The sequence below is a fragment of the Podarcis cretensis genome, assembly GCF_951804945.1.
Source record: "Podarcis cretensis genome assembly, chromosome: 12".
Lineage (NCBI taxonomy): Eukaryota > Metazoa > Chordata > Lepidosauria > Squamata > Lacertidae > Podarcis > Podarcis cretensis.
The window spans coordinates 10,068,646-10,084,345 of record NC_137181.1 but is presented as its reverse complement, the minus strand read 5'-3'; the positions used below and the strand labels follow the sequence as shown (position 1 = coordinate 10,084,345).

General features: G+C 43.9%; 1 protein-coding gene across 6 annotated transcripts in view; it reads right to left on the bottom strand.

Moving 5' to 3' along the window:
* LOC307227163 (sodium channel protein type 5 subunit alpha-like) overlaps positions 1-15,700 on the bottom strand; it is a 38,709-nt gene that overhangs the window by 11,858 nt on the left and 11,151 nt on the right. For 3 of the 6 annotated variants that reach the window (XM_079996347.1, XM_079996346.1, XM_079996344.1), the window contains exons 7-18: positions 15,093-15,272; positions 13,436-13,837; positions 11,948-12,074; positions 10,364-10,602; positions 9,008-9,217; positions 8,017-8,370; positions 6,224-6,673; positions 4,904-5,038; positions 3,937-4,057; positions 3,128-3,282; positions 538-711; positions 153-275 (exon numbers count right to left, since the gene is read on the bottom strand). In XM_079996347.1, coding sequence (XP_079852473.1) covers positions 153-275; positions 538-711; positions 3,128-3,282; positions 3,937-4,057; positions 4,904-5,038; positions 6,224-6,673; positions 8,017-8,370; positions 9,008-9,217; positions 10,364-10,602; positions 11,948-12,074; positions 13,436-13,837; positions 15,093-15,272 — 2,670 coding nt within the window. The remainder of the gene's footprint in view (positions 1-152; positions 276-537; positions 712-3,127; positions 3,283-3,936; positions 4,058-4,903; positions 5,039-6,223; positions 6,674-8,016; positions 8,371-9,007; positions 9,218-10,363; positions 10,603-11,947; positions 12,075-13,435; positions 13,838-15,092; positions 15,273-15,700) is intronic. The other 3 variants (XM_079996345.1, XM_079996348.1, XM_079996349.1) reach the window with 3 other exon arrangements.

The window sequence follows — 15,700 nt, the reverse complement described above, 5'->3', positions numbered from 1 at the left end:
GACCCGCAGAAATCTTTGATGTGCCAAATGGGAATCCCTGTTCCAATCCCCTCTACCACCCCCTCATCACAGTAGACTTCAAAAGAAACTATTTACAAACCAAAGGCATTTTCATAGGGATAATGTTCAGTGATGGCGTTCATTCAACTTACCCTCATCCCTTCAAATCGTGACAGGGCTCTTAATGGCCTCAAAGCTCTTAGGGTTCTGAGAGACTTTATGGGACCCATGTCAGATTGTTTAGCCAAAGTTGCTACGAGGGTTACTAAGGAGACCTGCAGAAAAAAGTAGCGAGGGGAGATTATAGTAGCAAAAAACACAAAGGAACAATTTCACTATGAACCTTAATCTGCCTCCTTGCCATGCACAAACGTTTTTCATACATGCTAAAGCACCACTTCAAAACGAAAGCATAAAACCATTTTGCACAAATTGCAGGGCTTCCCCTTAAGCAAGGAGAGTGCAAGAAAGCCCAGTCGCTATACCTTGGAAGCTAACAGCACCCACTCCACAGAATGGTTCAAAGGCAACACTTACATCTACAATTATGAAATCAAGCCAGCACCAAACATTTGTGAAATATTTGTAGAATCCGTAAGCCACCCACTTCAACAGCATCTCCAGGATAAAGATGTAAGTGAACAATTTGTCGGCATAATCCAGCATGATTTTAACATTTGGTCTCTCACTCAAGTGTATATCTTCAAATGCCTGGAATAAGAAAGTTAAGATGTATCTTGCTACTGATCAAGCAGAATTTTTAATTTGCAGACTTCTTTACAATCTTTCCTTAATTGTATGAATGTACTGCAATTTTCCAGTCCTGCTGCATAACCAAAATACTGGAGCTGTGCCAAACATATATATATCTCCATGAGAACTGGAGGGCACAGGATACGGCAAATGAATGATCCCAGGCAATCACGTACTAAATGCAGTGATGTTACAACACTGGCAACCCATAACATAAAATACTCAGGGTGGCTTACAATAAAGTAGGGACGCTTAAAATTCTCTGCACCTGAATTTTTCCTGGATTTTGTTTGTTCCAAACTATCTTACCCAGCTTGTGGAACAGTACCAATCTATTAGCAAAAACTTGCTGATTTCCAGATTTCACCTGGACCACTGTCAATGTGACATTTTGTGATGGTTTTCAGTTTTTTCCAACCATTAAATAGGACAGCTCAGTCGGTAGAGCATGAGCCTCTTAATCTGAGTGTCGTGGGTTCGAGCCCTACGTTGGACGAAAGATTCCTGCAGTGCAGGGGGTTGGACTAGATGACCCTTATGGTCCCATCCAATTCTACATTTCTATGATGTAATGCCTCCCTCCTCTGCAGAAGGAGAATGTGCACATGTATTCATCAATATTTATTTAGTTATTGTATTTATTAGCTGCTCTTCTTCACTGAAGATTACAGAGTGGCATATACAATAGGGTTGCCATATTTCAAAAGGTGAAAATCCAGACACCAAAGTTGATGAGCTTTTTTTGGGGGGTGGGGATTTGCCATAAATAAATTGATGGTAAATGTGTTGGCAGGGCCTGCCTGGCTTTTGACTTGCATCCTGTGGTGAGGCAATCCGCTGCAGCCACTGGTGCACTGGGCTCAGCCGAGGCACCAAGACTGTGTTGCCCTCTTTGCTCCAAGGCTGCCCCAGCATGCAGCTGGTGCAAGCATGGCTTGGGGTGAGCACTGCTCCCCAAAGCCTCCAGCTGTTTGGGGTTTGGCGAGGTGGGAGGCACAATTTCCAGCCAATCCCAAGCCTCTGCATTCCTCCCCGGGTTGCCTTGCTGCTCTTCCCACCAGGCATGCGGCTGAGTCTGGCACACAGCAGGCGTCGTGTCTCCTCCGGCCAGATGCACTTTGTAGTGCACCAGACACAGGAAGGACAGACAGGGTGTGTCTCAGCGATCCCACAGGGAGGCTCAACGGGCACCTCGGGCTGCCTGCCGGGGTGAGGCCGTCCTGGGCCAGTGAGGCAGCCAGCAAAGAAGGCCCATCCGCCCCAGCTCGGTGGGCGAAGCGGAGCGTGGCCCTGCAGCTGGACTCCTTTTTCCCTGAAGGCTGGTGTGCGCACACTTGGAGTCTCCTAGTTTCCCCATAGTGAGGTGTCCCAGCACCGACCCCTCTCAGAGAATGTTGAGGCAACATTCCCAGGAGCCGCAGGGACCCTAAGGCCCACCCAGGAGCTCCCTGTCTGTCTCAGCACTCTGCAAGGGCAAGGGAAGGGCCAGATTGGAGGCGTGGGTCCCCTCAAGGACTTATTCCGCCTGCCTCGACAGAAGTGAGGGGCACCTGCCCAGCCAGGCTCTAGCCAGGCGTGTGTCTGTCCATCCCCTATCCCACTCAGGCATTTGCTTCCTTTTCTGCCTTCCTTTTGCTGCTGCCTCTGTGACTGGAGCTGTTGGGGAGGCTGCATCGGGTTGCCATACGTCTGGGTTTCCCCAGTCATTTTAACCCTTATCGGAAATTTTCCCTAGACACAATTTTTGAGGGCCCAGTCCCTTCTATGTCCAGGAAAACCCAGATGTATAGGCAACCCTACATACAACAACTAACCAGCAGGTGACATGATTATACAATTCATTAAACTAATGAGCACATTAAAACTACTAAAACACTTGACTGGTGAAATACAGTACAGAAAGGAATCTTGATATGGTGGCACGTGCCATGCTGGTAAAAGAATAACGGGTCCACCATAATCTCAGAGAAATTTGGCCTTCCAAACAGTGTTCCCAGATTAAATATATATCCATTGGTGGTGGTGATAGAGGTGCACGAGTATTTCCCCAAACTGAAAACCTGATCCAAGCACCCAGTCAGGCTTCATTCTCACTGCAATCCTATGCACTCTTACTGGGAAGTGAGTTCCCATTGAACTCAATGGGATTTATATCAGAGCAGACATACATAGGATTGTACTGATCAATGGTGCTTAATACCATCTGGCTAGAGCTCCAATTCCCAAATCAGCAAAATGTGCCCCCTTTGTTTGCCAGCATTATTTCATCTTGGAATGGAGTGGTGGTTTAGAAATATAATCTTTCTTTTCTCTGCTCTGTCCAGTGTGCCACTTAAGCCACAGAGTTTTGCGTGTGAGAATCAGATTAACATACCAGAGCTCCACTGCTCAGCAGAATCATGAACACAATGAAGCTTTCAAACCAGTTGTGCTCTACAATTCGGTAGCATGTCTTTCTTAGGTTCCACCATAATCTGCCTGGAAACTTTTCAGTGTTCACCATACACCAAGGATAACGCTGAGCAAATTCTGAAAGAGACACACAATAAATAATAATCCACATTATGGGGTTGGTACAACCCTTGTAAGGGACACGGGTGGTGCTGTGGGTTAAACCACAGAGCCTAGGACTTGCCGATCAGAAGGTCAGTGGTTCGAATCCCCGCGACGGGATGAGCTCCCGTTGTTCGGTCCCTGCTCCTGCCAACCTAGCAGTTCCAAAGAACATCAAAGTGCAAGTAGATAAATAGGTACCACTCCGGTGGGAAGGTAAACGGCGTTTCCGTGCGATGCTCTGGTTCACCAGAAGCGGCTTAGTCATGCTGGCCACATGACCCGGAAGCTGTACACCGGCTCCCTTGGCCAATAAAGCGAGATGAGCGCCGCAACCCCAGAGTCGGTCACGACTGGACCTAATTTTCAGGGGTCCCTTTACCTTTACCTTTACCTTTAGAACCCTTGTACAAGTTAAATAGTACTGGCAACTGACTTTTAGCATGCATCCTGCAATTAATGGAAGCTGGTGATCCCCCTTCCCATCACTGCTCTCGCTTACATCATTGTCAGCAGGTGGAAGCATGAAAAAGAAGACAAGAAGCACAGGCTAGCCATTTTGGGTTGCAGCCCCATGTTTCTGAAATTATGTAGCCCTGCATAGAATAAATTGATGAAGTGCATCCTTACTTTCAGGAAAACAATTATCTGGCTCCGAGTCCTCAGCTAGTTCAGGGATCTGCTTCAGGAATTCTTCTGAGTTTGCTAGGTCCACGGTGCTGCCTTCTGAGCAGCTAATAATGTCAGCTCTCTGCAAAAGAAAAATAGAGCCTTGAGTTTTCTTTTTTACCAGGCATTGTCTGTCGGTTTTGCCTAACAGGAGTGCAGCTAGAATTTTATATTAATGTCATTAGCAGCCACATGTGGATTTTAAGAAATTTAATGCTAGGCATATTGGGAGGAGTGATTTTCACATCAGGACCATGGCGCATGGGAATGGGAGATTTAACCTTTCAATTCCTAGGTGAAATCCTGACAAAACCCAACCTCCCTGCACCACAGTGCAACAATTAGTCACCGGAGTCAATAGGAGGATTTTTTCCTAAGGCTAATATTTGCGCTGGGAGGGATGTATTTTTGCCATGAGGGTTAAAGTGTTAAACCTCATCTCCCCACATGGTATGGTTTTGGTGCCTGGTATTAAATTAAATCAAATGAAATCAAATCGGTGACACACTTGCTGTGTGATTAATGTAACACATATAAATTTCTGGTCTACAATATCCATTTCGGCACCAAAAGAGAGGTTCAAAGGCTCTGAATCAGCATGCCTTACCCCTCAAAACAAGCAGGCAGACAGGCAAGCAAACTAACTAACTAACTAACTAACTAACCAACCAACCAACCAACCAACCAACCAACCAACCATCAGAGGCACACAAACAGTCAAAGAAAGATACTCAAAACAACCTGCTTGGGTTTCAGTTCAACACATTGAATGGTGACGTTTCAATTAGAGTTGTGACTTTGTTTGTTTGTTTCGTCCCGATTTCAATGCAACCTTTTTTTTTCTTACCCAGTTCTGCAATCAGGGCATTTTATCATCTGGATTATCATTATCAGCTTTTGCTTTTCTTTATTGGTGAATAACTTTTACCTCTTTTTGTTTTGGTGATGAGGACCCAGCTTTCCAATGCATACTTATTTCCCCAGGAGAGGAGATTTCAGATGTTCGGCTCCAGGCATCAGAACTCTTGCTCCGCTCTCCTCTCAATCGCAGCTGGTTTTCCTGCTGAAGAGAAGCCACATTCATCTGCACTGTATTTGTGTTTTTTCGGGGGGAACCCTTTCCCTCCTACTGTTAGTTAAAGCCATGGGAGCTAAAGGGAGATGTATTTCTGTGACTCAAACAAAATTACTGTCATCTGTAGGGGAGTGGATTCTAATTGGGACAGTGGCAGAATTTCCCCCTGCACCATTTCCCAGTGAAAATCTCTTGCCCAAGCTGGTATTTGCCTCGCAGAGGGAAACATACAGGTATCCATAATGTAGTTGTATGTTGTGCCTCGCAGGGCAAATAGCACTGGAAGAGGGCATTTTCATGCAAGCATTCAGGAAAAAGATAAGGTCTCTTCCACTCCTACTACATTCCTTATCAGAATCCCTACAGCCCCTGATCTCCCAGCATCACATATAGTTTGGCCTTCCGGCAGGCAGCAATACCAACAGCTTTATCAAGTGCTTCCTGAACCACGGTTCATTGTTGGTGAGCTGTGGTGGGCCTATTGGATCACGATGTGTATGAGTAGCTTGTACCAGCTCTCTAGGTGGAGTAGCTACAGCACACAAGGGAAATGCACTTTTGTTTCCCTGGTTATTGCTTCTTCTCAGTGCCATTTTCCTTCTCCGCCCTGATCCTCAGCCTCACTTGCCCAACACTGCCTCTTAATCTGATTGGCTGCAGCCACCCATGTGGTTTTGTTTACAAATGTTTCCCGGTTAGATTAGCGTCATGATGCTTCAGGATGTGATCAGTCAAATTTCACGCGAATGGGCAGGGGGTGGAGGGAAGCTGTGCTAGGAAATGAGGTGAACAATTAAGAGCAAAAAAGAGTGTATTCCATATTGAGCTTATTGAAGGAAATGTGGGGATGATGATGATGATAGGAGGAGGAGGAGAAAGAGGAAAACGACACACAGGACTGCATTGAAACAGCCTATGAGCAAAGGTGAGGGAATACAGCTACTAACACTGTTAGGGCAGAAGCTAATCTTGTTCCTCATGAGGTGACCTTCTATCAGCACAATCACATCATTGCTTCTGCTTCTCATTAATTCTACAGTGTGACAGAATGTTCAGAAACTGGGACAGAATATTGAGGGCTGACATTAATATTGCTGTCTCCATTTCTGTCCGCTGCAATATTTGCCCGCCTTTCCTTGAACATGGAAATGTGGCCTTCAGCTGACTCCTTACCTTCTCAGTATATTCTGTCTCCATGGCTGCCCCCTGCTTCTCATCAGCATCTTCAGAACCCTCGCTATCGGACTCGGGGGCAGCAATGGGAACACAGACAAACACATTGGGGTTGCTGATGAAATCATCCGGGATATGAACTGAGCACCTCTCCCCGTTCTTCTCGATCTCTCTGTTACCATGGCCCTCCTTGAAGTTCGGGAGAACTTTTCGAAGCTCCAACCCGTTCTTCTCAGATTCACATTTTATTTTCTTCTGAGCTGCCTTCCGCTTGTACCCAAGAGCTTTGAAACAAAAAGCCAACATTGCCTGTTTTGCTGCATGCAGCCCTCGGTGGATCCGAGCGAAGGCAATTTTAAGGTTGTTCGTTTCTCGGTCGTCTTCCGGGAGTTGGAGGAGGTTGTCAGTGCTGAACGAGTTCAGCAGCAGGGCAATGAACAAATTGAGCACCTCAAAGGAACGGGAAGAGCAAATGTTTAACAACATTTCTAGCATAATTGTTTTGGTTTTTTCTGAAGAGAGATGGAAACACCCAATTCTGGCATGACCAGGACAAGGAAACCAACCAACAGCCAGGGATAGGCAAAATTTGTCAATTTTGGTTTTTCCCAGTTTCTCATTTTGTCAACCTCAAGTTCAGTTCTCCACATCAATTGACATGTGTGGGGTTTTTTATTTTTTTAAAAAAACCCATGAAAATTCACCAGCAATTTAGTGCAAATTTATTGTGATACACACACTTTGTATGCAATTTTGCCTAATATACGCATTTCTGGAAAATGATTTTCTGTAATATAATGCATTTTTATGTTGGCTTAATTAATATATGCTTTTTAATGCACATTTTACCCTAGTTGTATGCATTGTCTACTCTTAAAATGATACATCTGTTTTCATTCTTATTAATTCTTTGCAAACTAGTTTTAGAGCATAGGTGGAATGAATAAATATCGACAAATTAGAGCAGAAAATCTGCCTACAAAGCCAGGTAAGAGTGAGAGGCAGGTAAGATGCTTTACTTCCTTCTCCTGACTCCTTATTATGGAATTTCATTTCATTTCCCAATAGCTTGAGAAAAGACTGAAAGATGTGAGAACGTAAGAACAGTAAAATGTAACGGTACCCCTGACCATTAGGTCCAGTCGTGACTGACTCTGGGGTTGTGGCGCTCATCTCGCTTTACTGGCCGAGGGAGCCGGCGTACAGCTTCCGGGTCATGTGGCCAGCATGACTAAGCTGCTTCTGGCGAAACCAGAGCAGCACACAGAAACGCCATTTACCTTCCCGCCGGAGCGGTACCTATTTATCTACTTGCACTTTGATGTGCTTTCGAAGTGCTAGGTGGGCAGGAGCTGGGACTGAAGAACGGGGGCTCACCCTGTTGCGGGGATTCAAACTGGTGACCTTCTGATCGGCAAGCCCTAGGCTCTCTGGTTTATACCACAGTGTCACCCACGTCCCTATAAGAATAGTAGAAGGGCCCTTCTAGATCAGGTCAATGGCCCATCTAGTCTAGCCTCCTGTTTGCACAGTAACCAACCAGATGCCCATGGGATACCTGCAAGCAGGACCTGAGTACAACAGCACCCTCCCCACTTGTGATTCCAAGAACCTGGCAGAAGCAGCCCAGGACAGATTTTCTGGAATGCTACCATTCCACATACTAGTCTTGTCTTATTTTAAAGATACAGCATGAGGATGGCCTTTTCAAACACATTTCCCCTTTTCATTAATAGCAAAGCAAAATTTTGATAAAAAGGGGAGGGGAAACCAAAAGGTATCTGTAAACTCACCACTAAATTTCCAATCACCATGACCAGCAAGAAGACAAGCAAGCACATAGATTGCTCATTGACCACCATGCAACCCCACATGGTTTCAATCCATTCTCCACACAAAATTCGGAAAATAACAAGGAAGGAGTGGAAAAAATCTTGCATATGCCATCGTAGTTTGCAGTCATCGGCCAATTTCTTGCAATGAGTCTTATAGTTGCCCCCAAATAGCTGCATTCCAAATACAGCGAAGATAAAGACGATAATGGCCAGAACGAGGGTGAGGTTGCCCAGAGCATCCACTGAGTTTAAAATTATCTTAATAAGGGTGTTTAAGGTTGGCCAAGACTTCGCCAACTTGAAGACTCGCATCTGTTGGGGAGGAAAGTATTGTATTGTTAGATAACCAAAGAACAGAACAGTTTGGCAGTTTCTATTCTTTGTAGCCTTAGTTCTAACTCTGTTTATCCTTCTTTTCAGCTTCATCTTGCCTTTTGTTCTCTTTTGAACATATTGTTATTTATTATGTCCGACCCTCAGCAGCCAAACAAGTGCCTATGGGGAAGCCCCAAAGCAGAACTTGAATGCAGTAACACGCTCCCATTCATTTTTCCCTAGCAACCGGTATTTAGAGGCATGCTGTCTGCGATGCTGGAAGTAATAGTTGGCCATCGTGTCTAGTGGCCACTGATAGCTTGTCTCCTTCATGTCTCTCCCAAGCAGCACAGCACAGGAGCTGGCCTTGGACACATATTTTCAACTCCCTTCCTGGTCCTGAAAGCACCGGGTGGCCTTGGGGAAGTTGCTGCTTCTTGCCCTCAATTTCCTCTATCTGAAAATAACATCCCTCACAGGGCACATCTGGAGATTAGCAAGTTAAATCTTTCACAGTGCTCCACAAATGTATAATCAATAGTGATCTTCTGCAAGAGATGTAGCTTGTGGGAAATCCTGTCCTATATGTCCAAAAAGAAAGGAAGGAAGAGAAAAAAAGAGAGCAAGGGATTACCAGCCTCAAGGTCCGTAAAACTGTAAAATTTCCTTTCCTGCTGCCTTTTTTCCCTGATGCCTTATTCTCTTTGGGTTCACTGCTCAGTTCAATGATGCTTATGAAGACAATCACACTGTCAAAGATATTTGAGCGCTGCTGAAAATAATAATAGGGATCCAGCGCAATGATTTTCAGGATCACTTCTGCAGTGAAAATTCCGGTGAAAATCTGCAAAATAGAAGTGGAGACGTCAAATCTGTATGTTCCAGAATCCTCTCTCCTCATGCCGGCGTTAGGGACAGTTCACATGACAAACAGGCACATTGAGAAGTCCGCAAACCCTTCCTGGGGGGCTCCATTGCGGTCTGGCACTCCCTCCATCACCCTTCACAATCAGATGAGGGAGGCCCCGTGGGCTGTGTCCCGGGCAGCAAAGGAGGTCCCTGGGCTGAGCTTGCTGCCCAGGCAACAGATCCTGCAAGCTCGCTCAATCAGCCAATTGTGAGTGGGCAAGGGGGTGGGCCACTCCTGGGATGCAGGCTCAGTCCACTCCCATGGCATATAAGAAGAGCATGTGGCTTGTCCTGGCAGCCACTCCTAGAATCAAAGTAAATGGCAGTATGTCTGCCACCTTTCCTTTGGCTTGCGCTATTAGACAACATTGTAGGATTTATAATATTGAATATAAATTAGTGTCATTTGCAGACGATATTCTTTTGTTTATTTTGTATTGTTCAGGCTAGTATTCCCATCTTGATGCAAACAACAGATGCTTTTGGTAAAGTACAGTGGTGCCTCGCAAGACGAAATTAATTCGTTCTGCGAGTTGCTTCGTCTTGCGATTTTTTTGTCTTGCGGAGCGCGGATTCCCCGGGTATTAACGGTTTTACGAAAAAAGAAGCAAACCCGCAAGACGTTTTCGTCTTGCGAAGCAAGCCCATAGGGAAATTTGTCTTGCGAAGCACCTCGAAAAATGGAAAACCCTTTCGTCTAGCGAGTTTTTCGTCTTGCGAGGCATTTGTCTTGCGGGGCACCACTGTATCTGGTTACTCTGTTAATTGCTCCAAATCAGAACTGATGCCAATAAGTCAAAACCTGTTTACACATTCATCCAAGGAATATAAATTCCAGATTTGTTCCGAATCTATTAAATATCTAGGTATGCTAATACCAAGAGATATAACCGTTTGTCATAGTTAACAGAAATAAATTAATAAAGAATTTTCTTGAGATAGTGATAGGTGAGAGTCATTGAACCTTATACCCTTTGGGGAAGGATGAGTGCTGTCAGAAATCAATATGATAATAATAACAAATGCATAAAAGCTTATTACATGCTGATGCAGAACATCCTGCTTGCCAGAATTCGCTTACCTTGTTGCCTATCCCAAGCATGGCCTCGAAATCAGGGGACATTTTATAGTGTTCTAGCGCCATAAAAAGAGTATTCATCACAATGCAAACTGTGATTGTGAGGTCCGTAAATGGATCCATAACAAAAACGCCCACATTCTTCTTTATCTTCAACCACAGTGGGCAAAAGTTCCACACAAGATACTTTGCAGCCAAGTTCTTCAAGAAGCGGGGGCATTTCTGATTAGATTCTTCAAGTTCTAAACAGTAAATACAATAAAGTAAGGTCCCCCCCACCCGTAAAAAAAATATTTAGAAACACGCGCCTATGGTCAGGAAGTGGGATCAATAAGGATTTGTGAGAACAACTCCTACTGAATCTCTTGATGCTCCAGCAGAATTCTTTTTAAAAATGTATGATCAAGGTCTATTGTAATTGATATCTCTGTTAGAATTCCTGCTCCGTGATTGCAGTCATGGGATTGTTGTCTTTCACATGACGGTATATGTTTTGACTCCACAGAGTGGGAAGTGACGAAGACAGGCTTTTTGTGTTACTGTGTTCCGTGAAGTGGGACTATTGTCCTTTGTTCTTTTTCTCTTTGCTGTCTGATGCTAGAGAGAGAGGGAGCCATGTTACAGTGCTCCGTGTGTGTTTATATGTAAATAAAGTAGATTAGCCAAAATGCTGAGTTGCTGAGGTCTGTTATGCAACTGCGCAAACTCTGCGGATCCCTAAGTGTGCCGGTGTCGGTTGGCATCGGTCGCTGTGATGTTAAGGCTGAAGAAAGCTTTGGAAGCTCCTGAACGATCGACCAGGAGGGAGAGAACATGCCAGTCGGGCATGTGTCTCTGCCAGGGTCCTACTCGAGTGTAGGCCAAACTCCTAACAATCCCATAGGCCAGTTCTTTGTAAGACCATAGGAAACTATTTTATGTCAGAAGCTTTGTCCAGCAGGTTCAGTGGCTTTCAGGAATCTTGTCTAGCTCTTCATGAAGACACCTGGGACGAACCTGGGGGTCTCCACATAGAGGGCATGTTTCTTTGACCACTGAGCTACAGCTCATGGGACTATATTGCTATTCCAATTTCACTGGCTTCCTATCTGTTTCTGATCCCAAAGTGCTAGCTAGTTACCTTGAAAATCCCTAAATGGCACCTCCCACCCTACCGGTGAGGAAAGGGTGAGAGAAGATCTACATTTATTTTATTATTTTTATTTATTAAATTTGTATACTGCCCTTTATCTGAAAATCTCAGGGTGGTTTACAGCATAAACATACAAAGTAAAAACACAAAATTCATATGAAAAACCAGAACAAAACAAACCCGTAGCCCCAACTCCCACATCAGGAACAAAGGGACAGTAAAGGTCTACATTCGGATCGGCTAGCCCTGTGATTCCTGCCACCTGAAGCAGTTGTCTCATCTTGCCTCAAGGATGAGCCAGGACTGAATCCCTATTTAAAGGTGATATGCAACACAGGAACAATACATAGACCCAAGTGCAAGTGCTAAATCCGCCCATTTATGGCATTTAAAGCATGTCCTTAACCTTGGTATCCAACCACTATATTTGCGCCCATGAATATGCAACAACATACCTTCCAGCGCACTGGTAATGATACTGACTGCACTTGCTGCCCTTTGTCTTTGAAGTGGGTGATTATAATAATCTACTGAGAGACGCTGAGTTTGGAACCTCTTGTTGGCTTCATCACAAGAAGTAGTCTGTTTAAAGATGTAAACAACATGTCTAGTTATGGAAGCTTTATGTGCTTCGATTTCAGGCAGGAAGAGAAACAGATATGAACGTAAATATGCTTATTGCAAAATTCGGTGGATCACACAGTCTTAATACATTCGGGGGAAATGTCGAGTGACAATGAGTATTATTGTTCAGTCGTTCTAAGTTTCATTTTCCTCTCACTTCACTATTTATTAGTTCCTTCCTCACCCAGTTTACATGTAACTCGGGACAACACTTCATGCATTTGATGAAGCAGGCTGTAGTTCCATGGAAGCTTCTGTCATAATGCATTTGTTAGTCTTCAATATGGGTGTGCCTTTGGAATCTTAGCTTTAGAGCTGCACAGCAGTCCTTAGCTAAAAGAGAATGCATGCACTATGGTGCAGAAAGGAAATATTTGCTATTTATTCATACCACAGGGCTCTCACCTCTTAGCTCTTACTACTCCTTCTTCCTTAAGTCTGCCCCTGCCCCCAAACATTTTGGTAACGCTCACCACCCTCCATGCCCACTATTCACAAATACATTTACAGTGAGATTCTATGAATGCCTACTTTGAAGTAAATCCCACTGAGTTCAATGAGGTTTACTCCCAGAGAAGTGGTTAGAGGATAATAATCTTAATTGTTGTTGTTGTTGTTTGTATAGATATATATAGAGAGACCATATATATATATATATATATATATATATATATATGGACCATAAAGAAGGCTGATCGCCGAAGAATTGATGCTTTTGAATTATGGTGCTGGAGGAGACTCTTGAGAGTCCCATGGACTGCAAGAAGATCAAACCTATCCATTCTTAAGGAAATTAGCCCTGAGTGCTCACTGGAAGGACAGATCATGAAGCTGAGGCTCCAGTACTTTGGCCACTTCATGAGAAGAGAAGACTCCCTGGAAAAGACCCTGATGTTGGGAAAGATGGAGGGCACAAGGAGAAGGGGACGACAGAGGACGAGATGGTTGGACAGTGTTCTCAAAGCTACAAACATGAGTCTGACCAAACTGCGGGAGACAGTGGAAGACAGAAGTGCCTGGCGTGCTCTGGTCCATGGGGTCACGAAGAGTTGGACATGAGTAAACGACTAAACAACAACAACAACATATATATATAGAGAGAGTTGCAAATTGCCCTGGGACTAATGATGAAGGCTGGGGAAGAAATTTAAATCATCATCATCTGTAGGGAAGTAATTTGAGGATATTTTTTAGGGGTGGATTCATTTTTCCTCTAGGTACAAAAAACACATAGCAAAAATTGATTACTGCATCCTAGACAACTGGAGGGAAGCCACCAATTAGAAAATTGCATCTGTCTGATTACATTCTCAACTCACCAGATCTCCTTTCCCAGGATTTTCCATAACTGGAGGAAGCAATGACCCTTCATTGGAAATGGGATCCATGTTAAACGGCCTTGTTCCACTGCCCCCCATCAATGAAACCATCCCATTGCAATCGTCTCCAGTGGCCCATCTGCCGGGCTGCACGTAGTTTGGAGCTGTCAGGTGAGGACTGTAGCTGGTTTGACTTTGGATGCTTGGACGCCTTCCCATTCGTGCAGCCAGCAGTGTGCTGTGCTGGATCTCCGTCTCCCCAATGCTGCTAGATTCATCCTCCGCAAACTCAGCCCTTGAACCAGCATCTCGGCCGGGTACATGGAAATTGAATACACTTCCATGACTTGGTCGGCGTTTGGTTGGGTTTGAACTAGGACCATAATTGTGGCTAATGAGAGACTGCAGGGATCAAAAGAAGGAAAAAATAGCAAGAGTGATGCAGACTTTGACATGCTCTGTACTAAATACATTTAATGTTGGGTGTAAGAGTCACTTACAGAAATCCTACCAAGTGCAGCAGAAAACTTTATGATTGGCCTTGTGCCTTCCTGTTAATAAAGAGCACTCTGCGTTCAGAAGTGGCAGCTTGTTAGGAGTGATAGCCTGCTTCTCATTAACTCAGTCTTGCACATACACTCCTGTCTCCCAGTTAACTACTCCACAAAATTTTCCACTAGTAACGGTACATAAGTCTGTTAATCACTTATGGCTTCCTTACCAGTCACAGGAACCAAGGAACTTGCTATTTATAAGCCTCTGTTAATTCTTATACTTACCACCATGTAAGGCCACCAGGAAGGATTACCATTTTGTAACACCTTTATTCAGACAGATGACAATGCAACTGATTTATTCTATGGCTGTTAGTTGATTTATGGACAGGGTTTGCTATTTTTTATTGTTGTGGCCTACTAGTGGCCTATTCTGAGAACTGCTAAGAGTAGAAGAAAACAAATACATCACATATAAACCTTTATGCATAGATTGGTTTCCTACTGTTGTAGAATATATATACTTTCTAAAATGTAAATTTTCTAAAAACATTCATGTAGATTTGGGGTTGGCAAATGCTGATTAAAAATTAAGTGTTTCAGTTAAAACCTTTTTTCTCCCTTCATTTAAGCTCCTCCATCTATGAAGACAAGTTAGAGTGCAATTAAAAGTGAAAAGAAATAATGGTTGGTTAAAGCTATGGTTTCCCCAGTAGTGATGTATGGAAGTGAGAGCTGTACAGTAAAGAAGGCTGATTGCCAAAGAATTGATGCTTTTGAATTATGGTGCTGGAGGAGACTCTTGAGAGTCCCATGGACTGCAAAGAAGATCGAACCTATCCATTCTTAAGGAAATCATCCCTGAGTGCTCACTGGAAGGACAGATCCTGAAGCTGAGGCTCCAGTACTTTGGCCACCTCATGGGAAGAGAAGACTCCCTGGAAAAGACCCTGATGCTGGGAAAGATTGAGGGCACAAGGAGAAGGGGATGACAGAGGATGAGATGGTTGGACAGTGTTCTTGAAGCTACTAAAATGAGTTTGACCAAACTGTGGGAGGCAATGGAAGACAGGAGTGCCTGGCGTGCTCTGGTCCATGGGGTCACAAAGAGTCAGACACGACTAAATGACTAAACAACAACAAAAGCCTTATGAAATAACTACCGGTTTCCGATAGCTGTCACTAGACTGTGATTTTGGGGTTTTGGGATCTTCCCCATAATCTTCCATCCCCAAAGACAACTTTTTCATTCTGTTGCTTCGTTCTTTGACCTCTTTAGAACCTATAGGTGACACTTCAAATGAGCTATGAGACATGCTGTCATTTTCTTTCGCAGCTAATTCCTAGAATGAAGAAAAAGAGAAGTGGGCATTGTACCATTATGTCTTCATATGAGATAATAATAATAATAATAATAATAAATACTTTTTGGTATGTCAACTTCCCATTCACAGATAACAGTTTGCATTGGATATCCAAATTACTCACAACCTTCATGATTTTAAAGTTAATCACGGTGTTTTTCTAAAAGGATTTTTGTCTTGACAGATTTTTCTTGCCCAGCAGGTGGTGTTAGCTATGTTTCAAGTCTGAGTTCCTAGTTTTTGGACACATGAAACATGGAAGCTGGTGCTTAATCTTGCTTTGACCATGTTAGATCCATCCCATGTTCAATTTCTGCTTCCCCCATTCTAAAGACCTTTTTTTATGCCAGCAGACCTATGCAGCTGTTAAAAAAATATTTCATTAGTCGGCCATTTTAATTATCGTT